The sequence below is a fragment of the Haematobia irritans genome, chromosome 4 (assembly GCF_050003625.1).
Source record: "Haematobia irritans isolate KBUSLIRL chromosome 4, ASM5000362v1, whole genome shotgun sequence".
Lineage (NCBI taxonomy): Eukaryota > Metazoa > Arthropoda > Insecta > Diptera > Muscidae > Haematobia > Haematobia irritans.
Genome location: NC_134400.1, coordinates 76,052,767 through 76,070,822, shown reverse-complemented (window position 1 = coordinate 76,070,822; position 18,056 = coordinate 76,052,767). Strand labels below are relative to the sequence as shown.

The 18,056-nt window shown below is 35.0% G+C and overlaps 2 protein-coding genes across 2 annotated transcripts; both read right to left on the bottom strand.

Moving 5' to 3' along the window:
• Window positions 1–6,431: 6,431 nt before the first annotated feature.
• LOC142234275 (uncharacterized) lies at window positions 6,432–15,662 on the bottom strand. Its single transcript, XM_075305367.1, has 2 exons — window positions 15,361–15,662; window positions 6,432–8,084 (listed from the first exon to the last, which is right to left on the bottom strand). The coding sequence occupies exon 2, from the start codon at window positions 8,080–8,082 to the stop codon at window positions 7,132–7,134; it is 951 nt and encodes a 316-aa protein (XP_075161482.1). The 5' UTR covers window positions 8,083–8,084; window positions 15,361–15,662; the 3' UTR covers window positions 6,432–7,131.
• LOC142235609 (uncharacterized) lies at window positions 8,323–13,467 on the bottom strand. The gene has a single exon (XM_075306871.1). The coding sequence runs from the start codon at window positions 13,465–13,467 to the stop codon at window positions 8,323–8,325; it is 5,145 nt and encodes a 1,714-aa protein (XP_075162986.1).
• Window positions 15,663–18,056: the final 2,394 nt, after the last annotated feature.

Below are 18,056 nucleotides of genomic sequence, written 5' to 3'. Positions count from 1 at the left end.
TTTAGAGAACACCAGTTGTATATGCTATTTAGATCAGATTGAAGTAATGCTTAGTCATCACTATTCCGGATAATTTTCATAATTTTAACATCGTCAGCATACATAAGTGTATTACCAAATCGAATTCCCGATGGAAGGTCATTTATAAATAAACAGAACAATAAAGGTCCAAGATGACTGCCTTGAGGAACACCAGAAGGCACATGTATCGATTCCGAAATAATGTTATCAAATACTACACACTGAGTGCGATTTGTCAGATAACTTTCAAACCAGGATGCCATTAAGTCACTGAAACCCATGCGATGTAATTTGTACAGTAAAAGTGAGTGATTTACTTTGTCAAACGCTTTACTAAAATCAGTATAGACGACATCAGTCTATAAACGATCTCTAAAGCCTTCATTAATCATTGTGGTCAGTTCCAAAACATTTGTTATGGTTGAGCAAGATTTACGGAAGCCATGTTGTTTGGGTGATAGAAAAGAGGAGACTTGATGAACTAAAATATCAGATATAATATTCTCCATTAGTTTTGAAATAGCAAAAATTCGTTAAATAGAATAGAAAGAGCAGTCGATAGAGAATGAGCACAATATTTTAGTATGTTACCATCAGTCCCCGGACGAAAAGAACATTTTATCTTTTCCATGTAACTCAGCACAATATTAGGGTACACATCAGATTGCTTGAAATTCTTATGGGAGTAAGTTGTTGCAAAGAACTTGGAAAACATATTACATATATATACATAATCATCCGCCTCAACAGTACCATAGTGAAGATTTCTTGGATAAACATTCGATTGACGTTTGGAATTAACAAATTTCTAAAATGATTTTAAGTTAAGTTTCAATTCGTTTTTGATTTTTGGTAGATAATTATTGTATGATTGTCTATTCCACAACGAGCGATTAAGTAATTTGCGTAATCAGTAGCTGAGGCAGATTTTTTGCACTTTTTGTAAAGTTTATTCTTCCTTTTTTTAAGTTATTTAATTTATTTTGTTGTTCTAGGGCGGACCAGTATAATTAATAACGTGAATTAATGGGACAGATTCACCAATGAGTTCAAAGTTTCGTAAAATATATTTATTGATTCCTCAAGATTGTTCGCAGGAAGAATATCATGCCAATTTACATTTAATAGTAAGGAGTTCAGTTTTCCGTTGTCATTTTTACAAAAACAGTATTTCTTTTCAGTTTTCGTGTCAGTTTTATTTCGTACAGATCTTGAGTAGGATATATTTATATTCATACAGATAGTGGGATGATAAGGGTCTTCTGGATTTACAATAGCGTTGATGCGTGAAAGGAATACATCTTCTACTTCATTCATTAGAATCAAATCCAATAATTTAGTCTTATAATTTAGAATGTTGTTTACTTGAAAAACACCTTCCTTGAATAGATTTTCGATAAATTCAGATTGAAATCCGTTACTTATATTTGGTACAGAGTGATTCATATCCTTGCAAAAATTCCATGAAATAGATGGAAGATTAAAATCGCCAGACACAACGATCAAATCAGAGGATCCTGCAGTAGCCATGACCGATCGGATAGCAGTCAAATGAGCGTAAAAAACATCGTTACAAGAACCTGGAGGAATATAGGAGCAAGCTACAAACAAAAATTTGTAGCCGCACCTTATTTTCACTCCCAAATACTTAATCTGATGTTCGTTAGGAATATCAAGTTTTGACGAAACATACTTTGTGGAGACAGCAATTAGGAAGCCACCACCTGATTTCTGTAAGCCATTAGTGCGGTCCAGAGAACTGCAACCGGTGGCTTTTTTGTATTGCAATCTTACCCACAAAATGTCGGTGGCAGTGAGTAAGACACCAATTACCATGCAATCTTTTACATTGATACAAATGCGATAATAAAAACACTACTAGTATATAACAATGTTCGTATGCAGTGTCTTGCAATCTTAAACCAATCGACATCGTAGCAACGCTCGGTAAACAGAAAACAAGTGTAGCACTTAAGTGTGATTGCACTCAACAACAACAATTACCAGCAGTTGGCATTAGCTCAAGAGAATTGAGAGAGTACCAAATAAGAGAATGCCAAACTGCTGAGATATGGGTAACCAATTTGTGTGATTGCTTTACTACGATGTTTTCGAGAGACCAACACTCATACTAGCAAACACCGACAGTCGTCGATCGCTTTGGATATAGGTGGTTGAATTTTTTTTACCAATTGGTGTTTTAAGATTGCAAATATTGGTGTTTACTAAATACACTGGTCGGTTGCGGTAGATAGCAGCCGTTCTCTGGTGCGGTCACATCTGTAAATTTGGTATCTATCGCATAAAATTTCAGTATTCAAGACATTACTCTGAAGCCAGGTTTCAGTAAATATAATTAAATCGTAATTAAAGCCAACGCTATCAGTGTATAAATTACATAATTTGGTATTAAGTCCCCTAACATTCTGATAAATAATATAATTTATATCGGACAGGGTTGTATTCAGTTTTTTGACGACTCGACAGTACGGGGAGGTAACGGGCTACTCTATCTTTGAAAACAAATTCATGAACTACAACTCTGTACGGCCAGAAATCCGGGTGTATTTTTTGTTTTAAGTGGTTTCACCCAAGCATACTTTGAAAATGTGTCAATGACCGTGAGAATGTATTTAAATCCTTTATTTAGGTTTGCATAGTTTCCCATCTCAACCAAATCTGCCTGCCATGAGTCATCAATACCCTTCATAACAACTCTCCGACGAGGGAACATTTGTCGAGCTTGTGTATGGATTTCGTTAACGAAATCCATTTTTAATTACTAGTATTGTATATCAATTCTGGATTCGATTGCATCTCCGCTAATACCTTATATATATCTTTAATGCTTGTCTTCATCTGCCTTAATTCTTGCCTAAGTATGACGATATCTGTATTTCAATATTGCTTAAGTATTTCTCTTGAGATGTCGATTTGTTTTTGTAAATAATCTTTGTTGATTCCGTCCGTATCCTCCACCGGCGCTCCCAAATTTTTGAGTTTTTTATTTTGGAAATCGATGTTATTATTCTTGTCAATAGCAAATCCATAAACTTTCGGAACATATTTCTTTAGTTCAGAAGAATTCGAAAAATTACCAAACTTATCGACGCTCATTATGTGATTGAATATTCTATTGAATAATCAGTGTATTATATTGGCTTCCTTCAACTCTTCAATTATAGAAACTATTTCATTGTTTTGATTATTGTGACCAGCTTCCTGTGATGCAATTAGTAATTTCAGTCTTTCCACTAACTCATTCGGATCGTTCCAATATATATAGTTGGGCTTTTGCAAATTAACCGTCATTAACCCTTTGCCTGTGTGAGTATCTTTAAACAGATTTTTTATTATGTGATTATATTTGTAGGAAACATTATTTGATCGTTTGCACCAAATTCCTACGGTGATAATTTTTTTATATAATTCTAGGACACTTAATTCACACAAGCGTGGTGTGACTTCCCAACGTTGATTCCCTATGAGTATTTTATCTTTATTTATGCGAATGGGACTATTGCCTAAAGACCACAATCCATTTTTGTCTTTATGTGGGCCAAAAATAGTATCAAGAGTTTTTACTGTTTGTAGTGTAGACAAGTCTATAGTATCATCTCCATCATCTGCTTGTGAAAAATAATTTTCTGAACGCCTAATTTTACGCTTCGAAGCTTTTGTTTCAAAGATTTTCTCGATTTTATTAACTCTCTCAACACGTGTTCATTCATAATGATAATATAGAATTGATGTGGTGTACAATTTTCGTTAACAGGAATTGAATAGGTCATGAACGGCTAATGAACAGACCCTGTACAGCTATGAACTACTAAGCAACAGACCCTGTTGGGGTATTGAACTGCTATTTTTCTATAACGTCCATCTCGAATTTCGTCATCTTTATTTATAACCAAAAATCCGTATCTATCTTTCCAACATTCTTGACAAATATCTATAAAGTGACCCAGAGGCATGTCCCTACCGACATGATCATTGTATATATGTTTAATGTTTGTTTGGTCTTGCTTGAAAGCAACGATTAAGTTTGCATTATCACGAATTAATTGTTTTGGGATTCGACTGTATGTTTGACAGAAATAAAACGAATCGATGTTCCTATGGCGACCCATTGCGAAATAGTCGCGTATATTATTTTGTTTGTCGCACGCTACATCATCAAATATCATAATCGAGTTTGGTTTTGCTTCATTCGGGGTTAAAACGTCAGCATTATTGTTATACATGTAGTATCCCATGCCTTTTATTGGACTTACAAGTCTTCTGAGATACTCATATTGTGGTTGATATAAAGACTTTGAATACAAATATATATTCTCAAATTTAAGCCCATTTGGACTTTCAATCAAACTTACCATCGCATTAGTTTTGCCGCAGTTCAATGGTCCAACTATTAAACATCTTATAGAATTCGGCAACAAAGAACTATGCTTTGATTTGTTTGAATTTAGTGTGTGAAATCTAAATTTCGGATTTTGATGTTCTTGTCCGGCTATATAAACCGCATAATGTCTACTGATATATATTTATTTTTTATTTTTTAATTTGTTTGTAGTTTAAAAATTGTATAAAATGACGGTTTACAACAAAAATAAAATCAAAAGCAAAAGTTCTGTCCAAGGAGGTGGATTCGTAAATAATTTCATTAACTCCCTACCTGTACAGCTACATTTACCAGGATATCAATTTTGCGGACCAGGCACAAATTTGGAAAAACGTCTGAAAAGAGGGGACAAGGGAATAAATGGTTTGGATGCTGCATGTCGACTTCATGCAAGCAGATAGAGAACTTTCCCAACAGGCATGGGAACGAGTAAAATCTAAAGATAGTACTTTGGGCGAAAAAATAAACGCTTATTTAGTCACCAACGCCATGCAATCGAAAATAAAACTTGGTATGGGTGTGGAGAAGAAAAAAAGACACACTTTATTTACAACAGCTGTCCAAAAGGCAAAAACATCCTTAAAGAAGGAAAAACCTCGTGATATGAATACATCAATTAAAATTGCACGCAAAGTAATAAATACTTCGTTTAAAGGGAAAAAATCACATGTCGTCATTCCTAGAGTTATAAAGTACCCAAAATTGGAGGATTTCTTCCATTAGTTGCAATAATAACAGCGCTGGGTGCTTTGGGAGCTATAACATCTGGCGCTTCATCCATAGCTAAAGTACTCGTAGTTAATTCAGCAAAGAGCGCAAAACAGCAACTTGAAGCAAATATTCGACATAACAAAAATATGGAAGCAATTACCATGGGTAAAGGACTATCTTAGACCTTTTAAAAGGGGTATGGGTATCACATTGAGCAATTCAATCACAGAAAGCTAATAAAAATGCTACCTAAGAGACCACTAGCGGATGTAGATATGTTACACATTTTCGAGGAGTATTTATGAGAAACAATCTACCAAGCAAACCTTGGAAAAAAGAATGTGGTGTAATAAATTTAGATTCCCTAAGAGGACCTGGAACACATTGGTTAGCATATTACAAAAACAACAATGAAATTGAAAACTTTGATAGCTTTGGAAATCTTCAGCCGCCACTCGAACTGTTGAAATATTTAGGTTGCAATATAAAATATTAAGAGAGAGAAAAAATTGAACTCTTCCAATTGCAGTCATTTATGTTTGAAATTTTTGTCTCAGTTTACGAATTCCGAACCCTTATAAATAATGTCAAAACAACCATGTAATTCAGTTCAACGAAGACTTCTTTCGATTATTGAGATCTATTCAAGTCAATCGCAAATGGACGTCATTCCTCGATCTGTAATTGCACTAGTAAATTTTCAGTGCTGTCATGCCAACGACCGCAGCAGTATATACATAAAAGAATTGGCTTATATGGATCTCACATCAATTCAACAAGTATATATTTGTTTTTGGAAAGGTTAAAAAGGGTTTTCTAGAAAAATATATTAAAAGTTCTATTATTAATATGAAACTAGCTTTAAAAATTTGTATAACTATAAGACATCTTGCTATATTCAGTCATATAACAAATTTACGTGTGCCGTAAATAATGTTTATAAGCTATTTGTTTATTTTGAGAAAAATTTTGAGAAAATTCAAGACTTGATCATGAACTAAATAAATAAACAATAAAACTAATTCTATGTTTTTTTTCATTCAAGCTTTATTGATAGTGCTTATACATTGGCCTTTTTTGATTGAAAACACCAAGATTGTTTCAAGTTAATGATTCACAATTTTAGTTTTTATTTCAATGGTAAGTATAAGTAGAAATGTAAATATTCTTTACTCAACGAATTATATTTAGGTAAATATGTACAATGTAAATAGGTAAGTATTTTATGTTCAAGATTGGGTTTTAGGTAAGTAATGCAACAAGGTAAGTATTTTAACTAGGTTTTATGTATAATTCACAATTTTGCATGTAAATAGTTTAATTTTATTGTATAATTCAATTTAGTGTAGTTAGGTTCTTTTGTAATTTTAACAATAACAAAAATGTAGTATAAGTAGCCAAAATTTTATTAACAAATGTTCACTGTATTATTAAGTTTAGATCAACGTAGGTTTTAAGTAGCAAATTTAGTACTAGTTAACAAATTTATTTATTTCTCAATTGTGCAATAGCTTTTAACTCTTATTTAACTGTATTTGTTTGTATTGTTTCTTTCTTTGTGTTTATTTGATAATATTTTACAAACACTTTTGATTTTGTCTTTTTATATTCACAATATTTTATTTCATAAACTTTTAGCTATTTTTATTTTAACTTTTATTTTAGCTTGTATTTGTTCTCTTTTGGTTTTTTTTTTTGTATATTTCACTGGTCACGACGTTGTGGCGGTTTCAAAGGGCGCAAAACAATTAATTACTTTGACATTTTCCAATGTGATGGAAGTTATTTGACAACTTTGTCTTTATTATTCAGCTACTGGTGGCAACAACACTGTTTGAGAGACAGCACTGTGAATAGTGACGTATGTGTGTGTCCATGCACCGCTAGTTACAGTGCTGCTCAAAAGTATAGCTCCACAGTGCTGAGCAAAAGTTTAGCGCAATGCTAAACATTCTGGGCCCGCCGTGACAAGTGTTATAATTTTCAGATTCTAGGGCTTAATTCATTGGCATATTCCTTATTGGACCAGCAAACGTGTAACCAAGCGTTGTTTGGTAGGCGTGCACATCGCCTAGCCCGGTGAAAACGTGACCATCTCTTCGTAGCGCTGGGTAAACATCGGCTCCCAGCTCTAAATCTATTGTTGTGTTTGAACGTGGGTCTATATCTGCTAACGTATCTGCAGCGAGATCTCGGGTCGGGTCTTCTAATATAGGGTCTGAATACGGTCTGGTTGGCAAATCATTTGTGATTAGGGCATTTACACGCAGTGCCCATGTACTGTTGGTGTTCCGAGGCATTAAGCGAAACGTGGTAAAGCGATGGTCTCGATGAATAAATGACCGTATCCCTATACGTCGAAAGGTAGAATACGCCATCCTGGACATGGTGGCAGATTGATTTATGATTGCCCGAATAGTGGTCCAGGTGTCCACCCCGTCCTCCGACACTCGCACCGTAGCTGTGGGTACAAAAACTAAATCCCACCGCAAAGGGGCGTCATTGTCGCGAGGTGTAGGGTCTGATGGTGGCGCATCTGCTACTGGTCCAACAAGGTGAGCGGGTCTTAGCGGGTCGTCGAATTGGGGAGCTCCGTGGAGAAGTGAATGATGGCGCAAATTGCATCTTCTACAGCCACTTAGAGAAGGACAGTCAGGAGCAAGATGGCTTCTTGCTAGGCAGTTTCTACAATAACCACGCCTCTCTACTGTTTCATAGCGTTGTGATGGTGTCTTCTCTAAAAATCGAGCACAGGAACTTATGGCGTGGTCTTCCTGGCAGAGACCGCAAGAATATTGCCAGGAAGTTGGTCTTCCGCGCCAATCAACGTGTTGGTTTTGGCGATTGCTGGATCGATGCCTAGGAGTCCTTTCTGGCGCCCTGTTGTTTCTTTCCCGGCCGAGTCGCTCACCATTACTTCTTTCCGGGCGTGGTAAATATGCAGCCATATCTGAAATAAAAAATCGCTGCGAGTACAAAGTTTTTTTGATTAAGGCGCAGAACGCTAGTCATGCGGAAAATAGTTTGACCAGCTTCGTAACGGGTCTACTGCATGTCCCCCTTGCCGTTCGTATATCTACTACCCTTATGTTTTGGTCGGTACCCGGATATATTTTCTCAATCCGACCCATTGCCCAATCAGTGGGAGGAAATCTGTCATCTTTTATTACCACGAGATCATTTTTTTTTTAATTTTCCTGCTGGTACCTCCATTTGTAGCGACGGTGCAATTCTTTAAGATATTCTGACTTCCACCTCATACAAAAATATTGAGACACAATTTTGAGTCGTTGCCACCTGTTGGCAAGTGTGACATCTTGATCTGAAATATCAGGCTCCGCTGGAGCCAGCATTGAAGTCCCGATCAAAAAATGACCAGGGGTAAGAGGAGAAAAATCATTAGGATCATCATTGGCTCTATACAAAGGTCGTGAATTCAAACAAGCTTCTATACGAGCCAATATTGTAGATAATTCTTCAAAGGTGAAGCTCATATTAGGAATAAACTTTCGTAAATGGGTCTTCAGCGATTTCACACCCGCTTCCCATAAACCGCCCATATGAGGGGCACCGGGAGGTATAAATTTCCACACAAGATTGTTGTGAGAGTATTGTTGCAATGTTTGGGTTTGTAAATTTTTCATAAATTGTAGACGATCTTTCTTCAAAAGCTCTGCTGCACCAGTGAAATTCTTCCCATTATCTGAATAAATACAAGAAGGGCAACCTCTTCGAGCAATAAATCGTGAAAAAGCCGCAAGAAAAGACTGTGACGATAAATCACTTGTAGCTTCTAAGTACACAGCCTTTGTTGCAAAACACACAAAAATACAGATGTAACCTTTGGTTATCAAGCAGACCCTTGTTTTATAGTTTTTAATGTTAAAGGGTCCTGCAAAATCAACACCTGTATTAGTAAAGGGTCGTGAAAGAAGGGTGCGTTCAGGCGGAAGTGATGCCATTATTTGAGATTGGGTGTGTCGTTTGAATAATATGCAAGTCTTACAATTGTGGATAACTTTTTTCACCAAAGGTTTTAATCGAAATATCCAGAATTCCGATCTCAAAACACGAGTCATAAGTTGATTACCACCATGAAGAGTAACTTTATGAGTAAATTCAACCAAAAGTTGTGTAAAGCGAGCATCATATGGCAAAAGAATAGGATGTCGTTCGTTATAACTTAGAACTGGAGATTGAACTAGTCGCCCATTTGACCGCATAATCCCACTTGAGTCAATAAATGGGTTCATCGTCAATAAACTACTAGTAGACGAGATTTTTATCTTCTTCACTAAGTTAGCGTAGTCATGTGCAAAATGTTGACTTTGAGTCATAATGAGCAAACGTCGTTTTGTTTCTTGAATTTCTTCTGGAGTTATCTCCTGGGTAGAAATTCTTAGATGTGATCTGTTTTGCCCGGTATTTCTCCAAAAACGCAACACATAACTCAATACTCTGTAAGCGCGTGGTAAAGAAGAAAATCGCATCAAAGGGTCTTCAAAAGTGGAAACAGTTAAAACCTTCACAGTCTTCGTTTCTAAATTTGTGTCTTTCAAAATTTCAAATTTCGGCCATCTGTCTCTCCGTAAATTCAACCATTGTGGCCCATGCCACCATAAATGATGTGATTTTAATTCAGAAGGCGTACAACCTCTACTAGCCACATCAGCTGGGTTGTCTTCCGAGTCAACATGTCGCCATTTATCGTTGCCAACATTTTCCAGAATTTCAGAAACACGATTTCCCACAAATGTACTCCACGCACAGGGAGGCTTTTTTAACCACGCTAACACGATTGTAGAATCTGTCCAAAACTGAGTTGAGTAATTTGAAATTTGAAGATTTGTAATCGTTGTTGATGCTAATTTAGAAAGTAAAACTGCTCCGCACAACTCGAGTCGGGGCAAAGAAATCTTTTTAATTGGAGCAACGCGGGTCTTAGCAGCTATCAGATGTGTTTCAACTCGGTTATCTTGGAGTTCAACACGAATATATAAAGCTGCCCCATATGCCCTCTCGGATGCATCACAAAACCCATGAATCTCTATTCTTGAATTTGGGACAAAATTAATCCATCTAGGTATTTTTACAGATTCAATAGCGTCACTATTTTTTACGAAATTTTGCCAATTCATGAGCGTAATAGTTTTCAATGGGTCATCCCAGCCGATTTTGTCCACCCATATTTGCTGCATAACCAATTTGGCTACTACAATAACTGGAGCTAACCATCCACATGGATCAAATAATTTTGCAATAGAGGATAAAACTTCTCTCTTGGTGTAATTTTGCCTAACTTCTATAGTTGGCTGATTAAAAGTGAAATAATCCCCCGATATGTTCCACCTGATTCCTAGTGTCTTGGTTGATGAGTCCTCAGATAACTCCAACCAGTTTAGTGGAAGCAATTGTTCCGAAGGCAAATCTCGAATAACGTTATGATTATTAGATGACCACTTCATTAGTTCAAACCCCGCAGAGTCCAAAGCTAGAATTAACTCTTTACGAGATTTAATAGCGTCCTCAATGGTGTGCGCGCCAGCTAAAACATCATCAACGTATAAGTTCTCTCGTATAATTTTTGACGCAAGCGGATATGTGTCTGCCACATCTTCTGCAAGTTGAAGAAGTGTTCGGATTGCAAGGAATGGAGCACAGTTAACTCCAAAAGTGACTGTTAAGAGCTCAAAGTCTTCTAATGGGTCTGTTGGAGATTGTCTAAAGAGTATACGCTGATATTGTGTTTGACTTTTGTCGAGCAGAATTTGTCTGTACATCTTAGTGACATCCGCACTATAAACATATTTAAAGAATCTCCATTTCAGTATTTGTAAGACAAGATCTTGCTGGAGAATCGGTCCAGCAAATAAATTATCATTGAGACTACGTTTATTTGAGGAAGGGCTTGACGCATTAAAAACAACCCGAAGTTTTGTTGTCAAACGATCAGGTTTTATCACCGCATGATGTGGTAGATAATAATTAGGAGTTTTAGAAATTTCTTGAGGCAAAATTTTCTTCATGTTTCCCAGTTCCAAGTATTCTGAAATTGTTTGATCATATTGTGCTTTTATATCAGGAGTCTTCATTAGCTTCCGCTCCATTCGGAAAAATTGTGCCATTGCGATATTTCGAGAATTTCCTAATTCTTCACAATTTTTAAATGGAAGGGTCACAATATATCTGCCCTGTTCATTACGCTTTGTAGTGTTTTTGAAGTTTAATTCGCAAAATGCATCATCTTCTGATCTCAAAATCTTTTTTGGGATTTCCTCCACCTCCCAAAAACGAGTGAGAATATTTTCGATGGAAACAGTGTTATGTAAGGAGATCATATTTTCGTTAACATATTCGTGAAATATTGGACCACCAACAATCCACCCAAAAACGGTGTGTTGGGCCAATAAAGAGCCGATTGATTTCATAGGTGTATTTGTGTTAAAAAATAAGGGTCCTATATCCATTCCAATTAGAAGATCAACCGGTTGACTGAGGTGGAATTTTGGATCTGCCAAATCAAGGTTGACAACATCCGTAAGTTGTGATAAATCTAGGTTTTGTGCTGGTAAATTTGACGGAAGGGTCCTCAAAACAGGAGCCCAAACTTCTAAATGGAAACTAGGGTCTAGACGAGAATGTAAATTGAAAAGACAAGCTTTTGTAGATGTTTCTGCCAACATCTCACCAACTCCTGTAATATGTACTAAATTTCGTTTAGTTGGCAAACACAATTTATTCTTGAGTTTTTCAGATATGAAAGTAGATTGAGATCCAGAGTCGATGATCGCTCTGGCATCAAATAATTGTCCGCGAGACTCGATTTGAACTAAGGCTGTGAAAAGCAATGTACCTCTGGGATGATCCTCACTAGTTCGATCATCTTGAAGAGTTAAAGTCGTAATATTGTTTCCCATGTTTGGAGTGGACTGTATTTGAGTTGTTAGAGCCGCAGTACTAGTGCTGGGTCGTACTAATTCTCTTGTTGGGTCATAGGTAACATTTTGTGTCTCTGTTCCCTTATGTAACATTGTATGATGTCGCATTTTACATTCTCGACAAGAATATTTACTTTTACAATCTTTTATGCCATGGTTGGATGACAGACAATTGTAGCAAAGATGTGGAATTTTGACAACATGAATTCTATCATTGATATTTTTCTCAATAAATTTGGGACAATCCCGAATAAAATGCACTTCTCTACAAATTGGACACATTTGACTATTTGAACTTGAGTTTGGATAATTTGTTTTTGAATTTGTAGCAACTGCTTTCGAATTAAATTTGTTTTTGTTCCCTGAATAATGAGATTTCTGTGAAACGTTGGTTTGAAAACTATTGACGAATTTTCCTTTATCTGGCCTATATCTGTTATCAAATTTATTTTGGTTCTGTTTATTGAGTATCGGTTTTATATTTACCACTGACTCGAGAGTTTTGAATTTGTGAGTCAAAAAAAGGTCGAATTGATTCCAAGTTGGAAGAGTCTTACAGTCTTCCAAAGAATTTTCAAACTCCTCGAGAAAGGGTCTTGGTAATTTTGAAGAACAAAGGTATATTAGAATTGGGTCCCATTCCTTGACATCTACCCCAAGTATTTCTAAAGTTTGGATACAACTGTTCACTGTCCTTTGAAGTTTTTGAACTGATTGACTTGAATCAACAGAGACATTTGGCACATTGAAAAGTGTTTTCAATTGATCATTAATCTGCATTCTTTTGTTTTCGTAACGATCCGTCAAATTTTTCCACGCTAAAATAAACCCATCGTTGGTTAATGGAACATTACTAATTATTTCCCTTGCCTCGCCAGAAGTTTTCTGTGTCAGGTGAAAAAGTTTTTCGACATTGCTAAGTCGGGAGTTATTTATGTAAATGGCAGAAAAAAGATCCCTAAATGTTGGCCAGGCGCTGTATCCTCCTCGGAAAATATCCGTATCACAGGGAGGAAGTCTTAATATTGGTGAAAAATCCACATTCGTGTCATGGGTCTCTAAAGATTGCCTTTCTGCCTTTTCCTGTGATACCTGATCTCTTAATGCGATGACGTCAGCATTTATCGAACTCAAAACTCTTTTGTAAGATGACATTGCTTCGCTGTAGTGGGTCCGAAGTTTCGCTTTATCTATTGGCTGCCCATCACCATGTGGAACATAATCGCGACAATCTAAATATGATTTTTTAACGTTTGTCCATAGGGTCTCAAGTTCCACCCTTAATGTCTCAAGTTCGCGAATGTCTTCAGAGGTTTTTGCAACCGCATAAATACCCTCAAAATCGTTCAAATCATTGACGCTGTTTACAAACTTCTCCTTAATGATTTTCTCCATTTTGCCCGATTTGATTTCTTATATCAAAATTTTGCGGAGGAAAAAGAATCAATTAAACACCTCTTGTGTGAGTGTCCTGCATTTTGTGTAAAGCGCAAGCAACTTTTAGGAGCATATAGCTTCAGATTACTGGCGGATCTGGAAAACGTTAACTTAAGCAGTCTGCTAATATTTTTGGAACAATCTGGTTGGTTCAACAAAGAAAAATAATCAAGAAGGTTCAGCGGTTAAAACTAGAAGTGCCCATATGTAATAGGTACTTTTAGTTAATGTGGTATCACAATGGACTGAATAGTCTAAGTGAGCCTGAATCTTAATCGGGCTGCCACTTTAACCTAACCTAACCTATATCAAAATTTTGATGCGACAAAACTTCGTAAAGATGAAGCAAAAACGAGGATTAAATAAACCCGAATCTTAACCTCTTGCAAAAGAAGTGTTTAATTTTGAAGTGTTACTTTCGGATATAAAAGTTGCAATAAGTTTGAATAAACGGAGACAATTGCGTCAAATGATTAATTATTTCCCCGGACCATCAGAAGAATTACTAAAAATTTCGCAAGACAAAACAGTAAAGATTGCAAAAAATACAATAGGTAAGAAAAAGCGGGTCAGAGGTTTGGCAGGATTAAATATAACCAAATAATTTCAAAAACTTGATAATGATGTAAGATTTTTTAAAATTTATTATTGGACAGAGAAAATACGCTTTTTGTAATAACTTCAGGGTCAAAAAATTTCGTATCAATCAACTGAGTTGAAACTAGTTGCCAAATAATAATTTACTTAAGTATTTAGCCTTTATTTTGTAAAAATTCACATCGAAACGAGCATAGAATGAATCACCCCATTAAAATATTTTTAACCAGTCCAGTCTTTGTTTAGGATTTCAAAATCCAAAAAAAATAAGTTTCCAAAACAAAGAAATAACTTTTCAAAACGTATGAAAATATCTCATCAGTATTATGAGCCGTTGAGAGGGGTAAATTTTGCTTTACATTTGCAAGCTTTTTATTCTCAAAGTTGATTTGGGTCACTCTGCAAAATATCAGGTGAATTTCTTTTTAATTGACTTAAGTCAGTTTGCAAATCACCAAATGGAATATGTACGAGGGGTGTTGTAAGAGTAAGTATGCGTGGGTCGGTACGAAAGTTTCAAAAATTCACCATATACCAAATTTCTGACAATAACAGCTTTTTATCACCATTTTTGTTTTAAGTGACTTTACGATACGAATAGAGGTTCGACAAAATATAAAATACAAAATTTTCCTACTTTGTAAAAATTTGGCCAAACGTTGGAATTTTTTGTGTCTCAAATTAAAATTTTCCAATTTTCCACGAAAAACGTATGGGAACAACAAGTCCGAGTCTCGTAAGTTAATAAAGGTTTCGATACAACTCCCCTGTAATTAAATCTAGTTTCGAGTTTTTTTTTCCCCCAGAAACAGATTTTTTCAAAAAATCACAATATATCGGAAATAAATACGAGATCAACAAGTTCAGCACAAATTTTGAATTATCCTCAAAATATTTCGTGTTTCATTAAAGTTCTTCCATACATTTGTTGACTTAGGTTAACTTGCAAAAAATCGATTTGGGTCATCACTCATACACAGACAAAATAGATACCAGCAAGATGATAATACACTGATAATCCTAGTGAGATTTATTGGGTCAAATTTATCCAACAAACATGTAAATCAATAAACCAAACCATTTTCCGCAAAAATAGCTTATGTAAGGGTCAACATACAAAATATATAGGGTCAAGCACGTACAAAAAACAACAACTCCTTGGATCAAATTATGGGAGAGTGTCTTGTTAGCAGCGCCCAATATATTCCGTTGGATTGTCGCGCCAAAACCCAAAAAATCAAAGCTTGTACTCACTTTGGATGTTGTACTTTGTGTTTTTGTTGTTGCTTTGTGGTTGACTTCCAAATAAACCGCTTCAACGGGATCTGCCAAAATTCGAGAAGGTTCGATGTTCTGCTTTTTGTTTTTGTGTTGTTGTGATTTTGTGTATTTTAATTTCTTATCGAACCGGCACGAAAAATTTATTTTTGTTTAAGATTGTGTTACTGACTTTTTTATGAATCACTGCTCAAAATTCACCTTCACAATTTTTTACTTGGTAATATTATGCGTTTTTGTTTTTAAACCACACTGTCCAAAATATTTTAGTTTTTGAAATGTACCAACAATAATTTAGGGAAAGCAAAAATGATTTTGTAAATTTTCACATACGGTTCGAATGGACCAAATAATGCTTATACATTGGCCTTTTTTGATTGAAAACACCAAGATTGTTTCAATTTAATGATTCACAATTTTAGTTTTTATTTCAATGGTAAGTATAAGTAGAAATGTAAATATTCTTTACTCAACGAATTATATTTAGGTAAATATGTACAATGTAAATAGGTAAGTATTTTATGTTCAAGATTGGGTTTTAGGTAAGTAATGCAACAAGGTAAGTATTTTAACTAGGTTTTATGTATAATTCACAATTTTGCATGTAAATAGTTTAATTTTATTGTATAATTCAATTTAGTGTAGTTAGGTTCTTTTGTAATTTTAACAATAACAAAAATGTAGTATAAGTAGCCAAAATTTTATTAACAAATGTTCACTGTATTATTAAGTTTAGATCAACGTAGGTTTTAAGTAGCAAATTTAGTACTAGTTAACAAATTTATTTATTTCTCAATTGTGCAATAGCTTTTAACTCTTATTTAACTGTATTTGTTTGTATTGTTTCTTTCTTTGTGTTTATTTGATAATATTTTACAAACACTTTTGATTTTGTCTTTTTATAAACTTTTAGCTATTTTTATTTTAACTTTTATTTTAGCTTGTATTTGTTCTCTTTTGGTTTTTTTTTTTTGTATATTTCACTGGTCACGACGTTGTGGCGGTTTCAAAGGGCGCAAAACAATTAATTACTTTGACATTTTCCAATGTGATGGAAGTTATTTGACAACTTTGTCTTTATTATTCAGCTACTGGTGGCAACAACACTGTTTGAGAGACAGCACTGTGAATAGTGACGTATGTTTGTGTCCATGCACCGCTAGTTACAGTGCTGCTCAAAAGTATAGCTCCACAGTGCTGAGCAAAAGTTTAGCGCAATGCTAAACAGATAGTATGTCTTAAAATAAACAACGTAAGTATCATAATTACAAATTGTGGGCAGCACAATTTCCTCTTGCTTCTAGTCGTTTTATACTAAAATCATGCATACCACATGTATCGCATCCCATTGTAGTTAACATCTGATTGAGTTCTGTAGATATTATATGTAGGTACATTGTTAGTCGTACATCGCCTTAATAAAGGACAATTTATTGATAAACGTTGATGTTCAGATATAGGGTTATCTGTTTGTTTCCAGGAATATATTTCAACTTTACAGAAATAACACTTAACAATATCTGCTTCTCCTGTATAAAACATCCCCTTCATTACTAACACATTTCTGCTTATATAATCTACGGGCCAAATATCGAAAGTCTCCAAACGTGCATATTCACGGTGATTTTTCTGAGGGAAAATCATGTTTAACTGACTATTTCTGTGAGCAAATTAACGCTACCATCAAATAAAACATTCATTTTTATTTAACCAAAATTTTTATATTGTTGGGTATGGTCAGTATCTTTTTTTCTCATTGGATTTTTTCTGTGTTTCTGGGTCTATAGTTCTTGGATAATCATAAATGTGTAAATAAAAAAAATGAATAAAAAATCCAGCGACAATTTCAAAGTCAAGGCTACGATTGATCATACAACTCCACACCACATGGCACACACAAACACGAACTTTCAATAAACAAACTGATTGAAATTGAACAAAACCAAGTGCTTGACAAATTCTTGTAAACAATCCAAAACGAGACCAAAAGAAACCATATTGGTATCACGTTTAAATCTCAAATATTACGTCACAACACAAAAAGAAAGGGACATTCCCTCTTCAAACAAATTGAATTCAAGACTCGATTGCAATGTAAAAAAACAAATTCATTGAATCTTCTACACAGATGCAAGTCATTCCAACAAACCCGCACAGAGGAATCTAAGACGTACGAACCAAGGCTTGTAGATATAAGTAAACAATCAACTAAGAACAAAATGACATGACCACATAATTAGCCATCCAATTTTGCGACATAAACTTAAAACAAAAAACAAAACCAATAACAGCATATTCTTCGATGACCACACCATACTCCAAAAATACATATGTGCGACCCAATGTTTGCCATTTTGCATAGAGATGCACCATGGGTCTTGTCTATACAAATTCTTTCAGAAAAATATTGTGAAAAGTAAAAAACATTTCCATTTATTTTTTATATTTATAAAAATAATATTTATTTATCTTGTTTATTACTCATTGTAATGCATTTGTTAGCACGATATATAAAAAAACATCCGCAGAGGAACATTGCTTCAACTCAAATCTGCTAGGAGAATCTTCTTCTTCGGAAAGCGGTTTCCTTGATATCGAGAATTCTTCCCCACTTAAACGTTGAATGGATTCATCGCTCAAGGTGTTGAACCATTTCGGCAAATAAAACATCT

What these genes read in the sequence shown, in the direction of transcription:
- LOC142234275 (XM_075305367.1), bottom strand. Translation starts at nt 8,082, where the DNA reads ATGGCTGCATATTTACCACGCCCGGAAAGAAGTAATGGTGAGCGACTC.
- LOC142235609 (XM_075306871.1), bottom strand. Translation starts at nt 13,467, where the DNA reads ATGGAGAAAATCATTAAGGAGAAGTTTGTAAACAGCGTCAATGATTTG.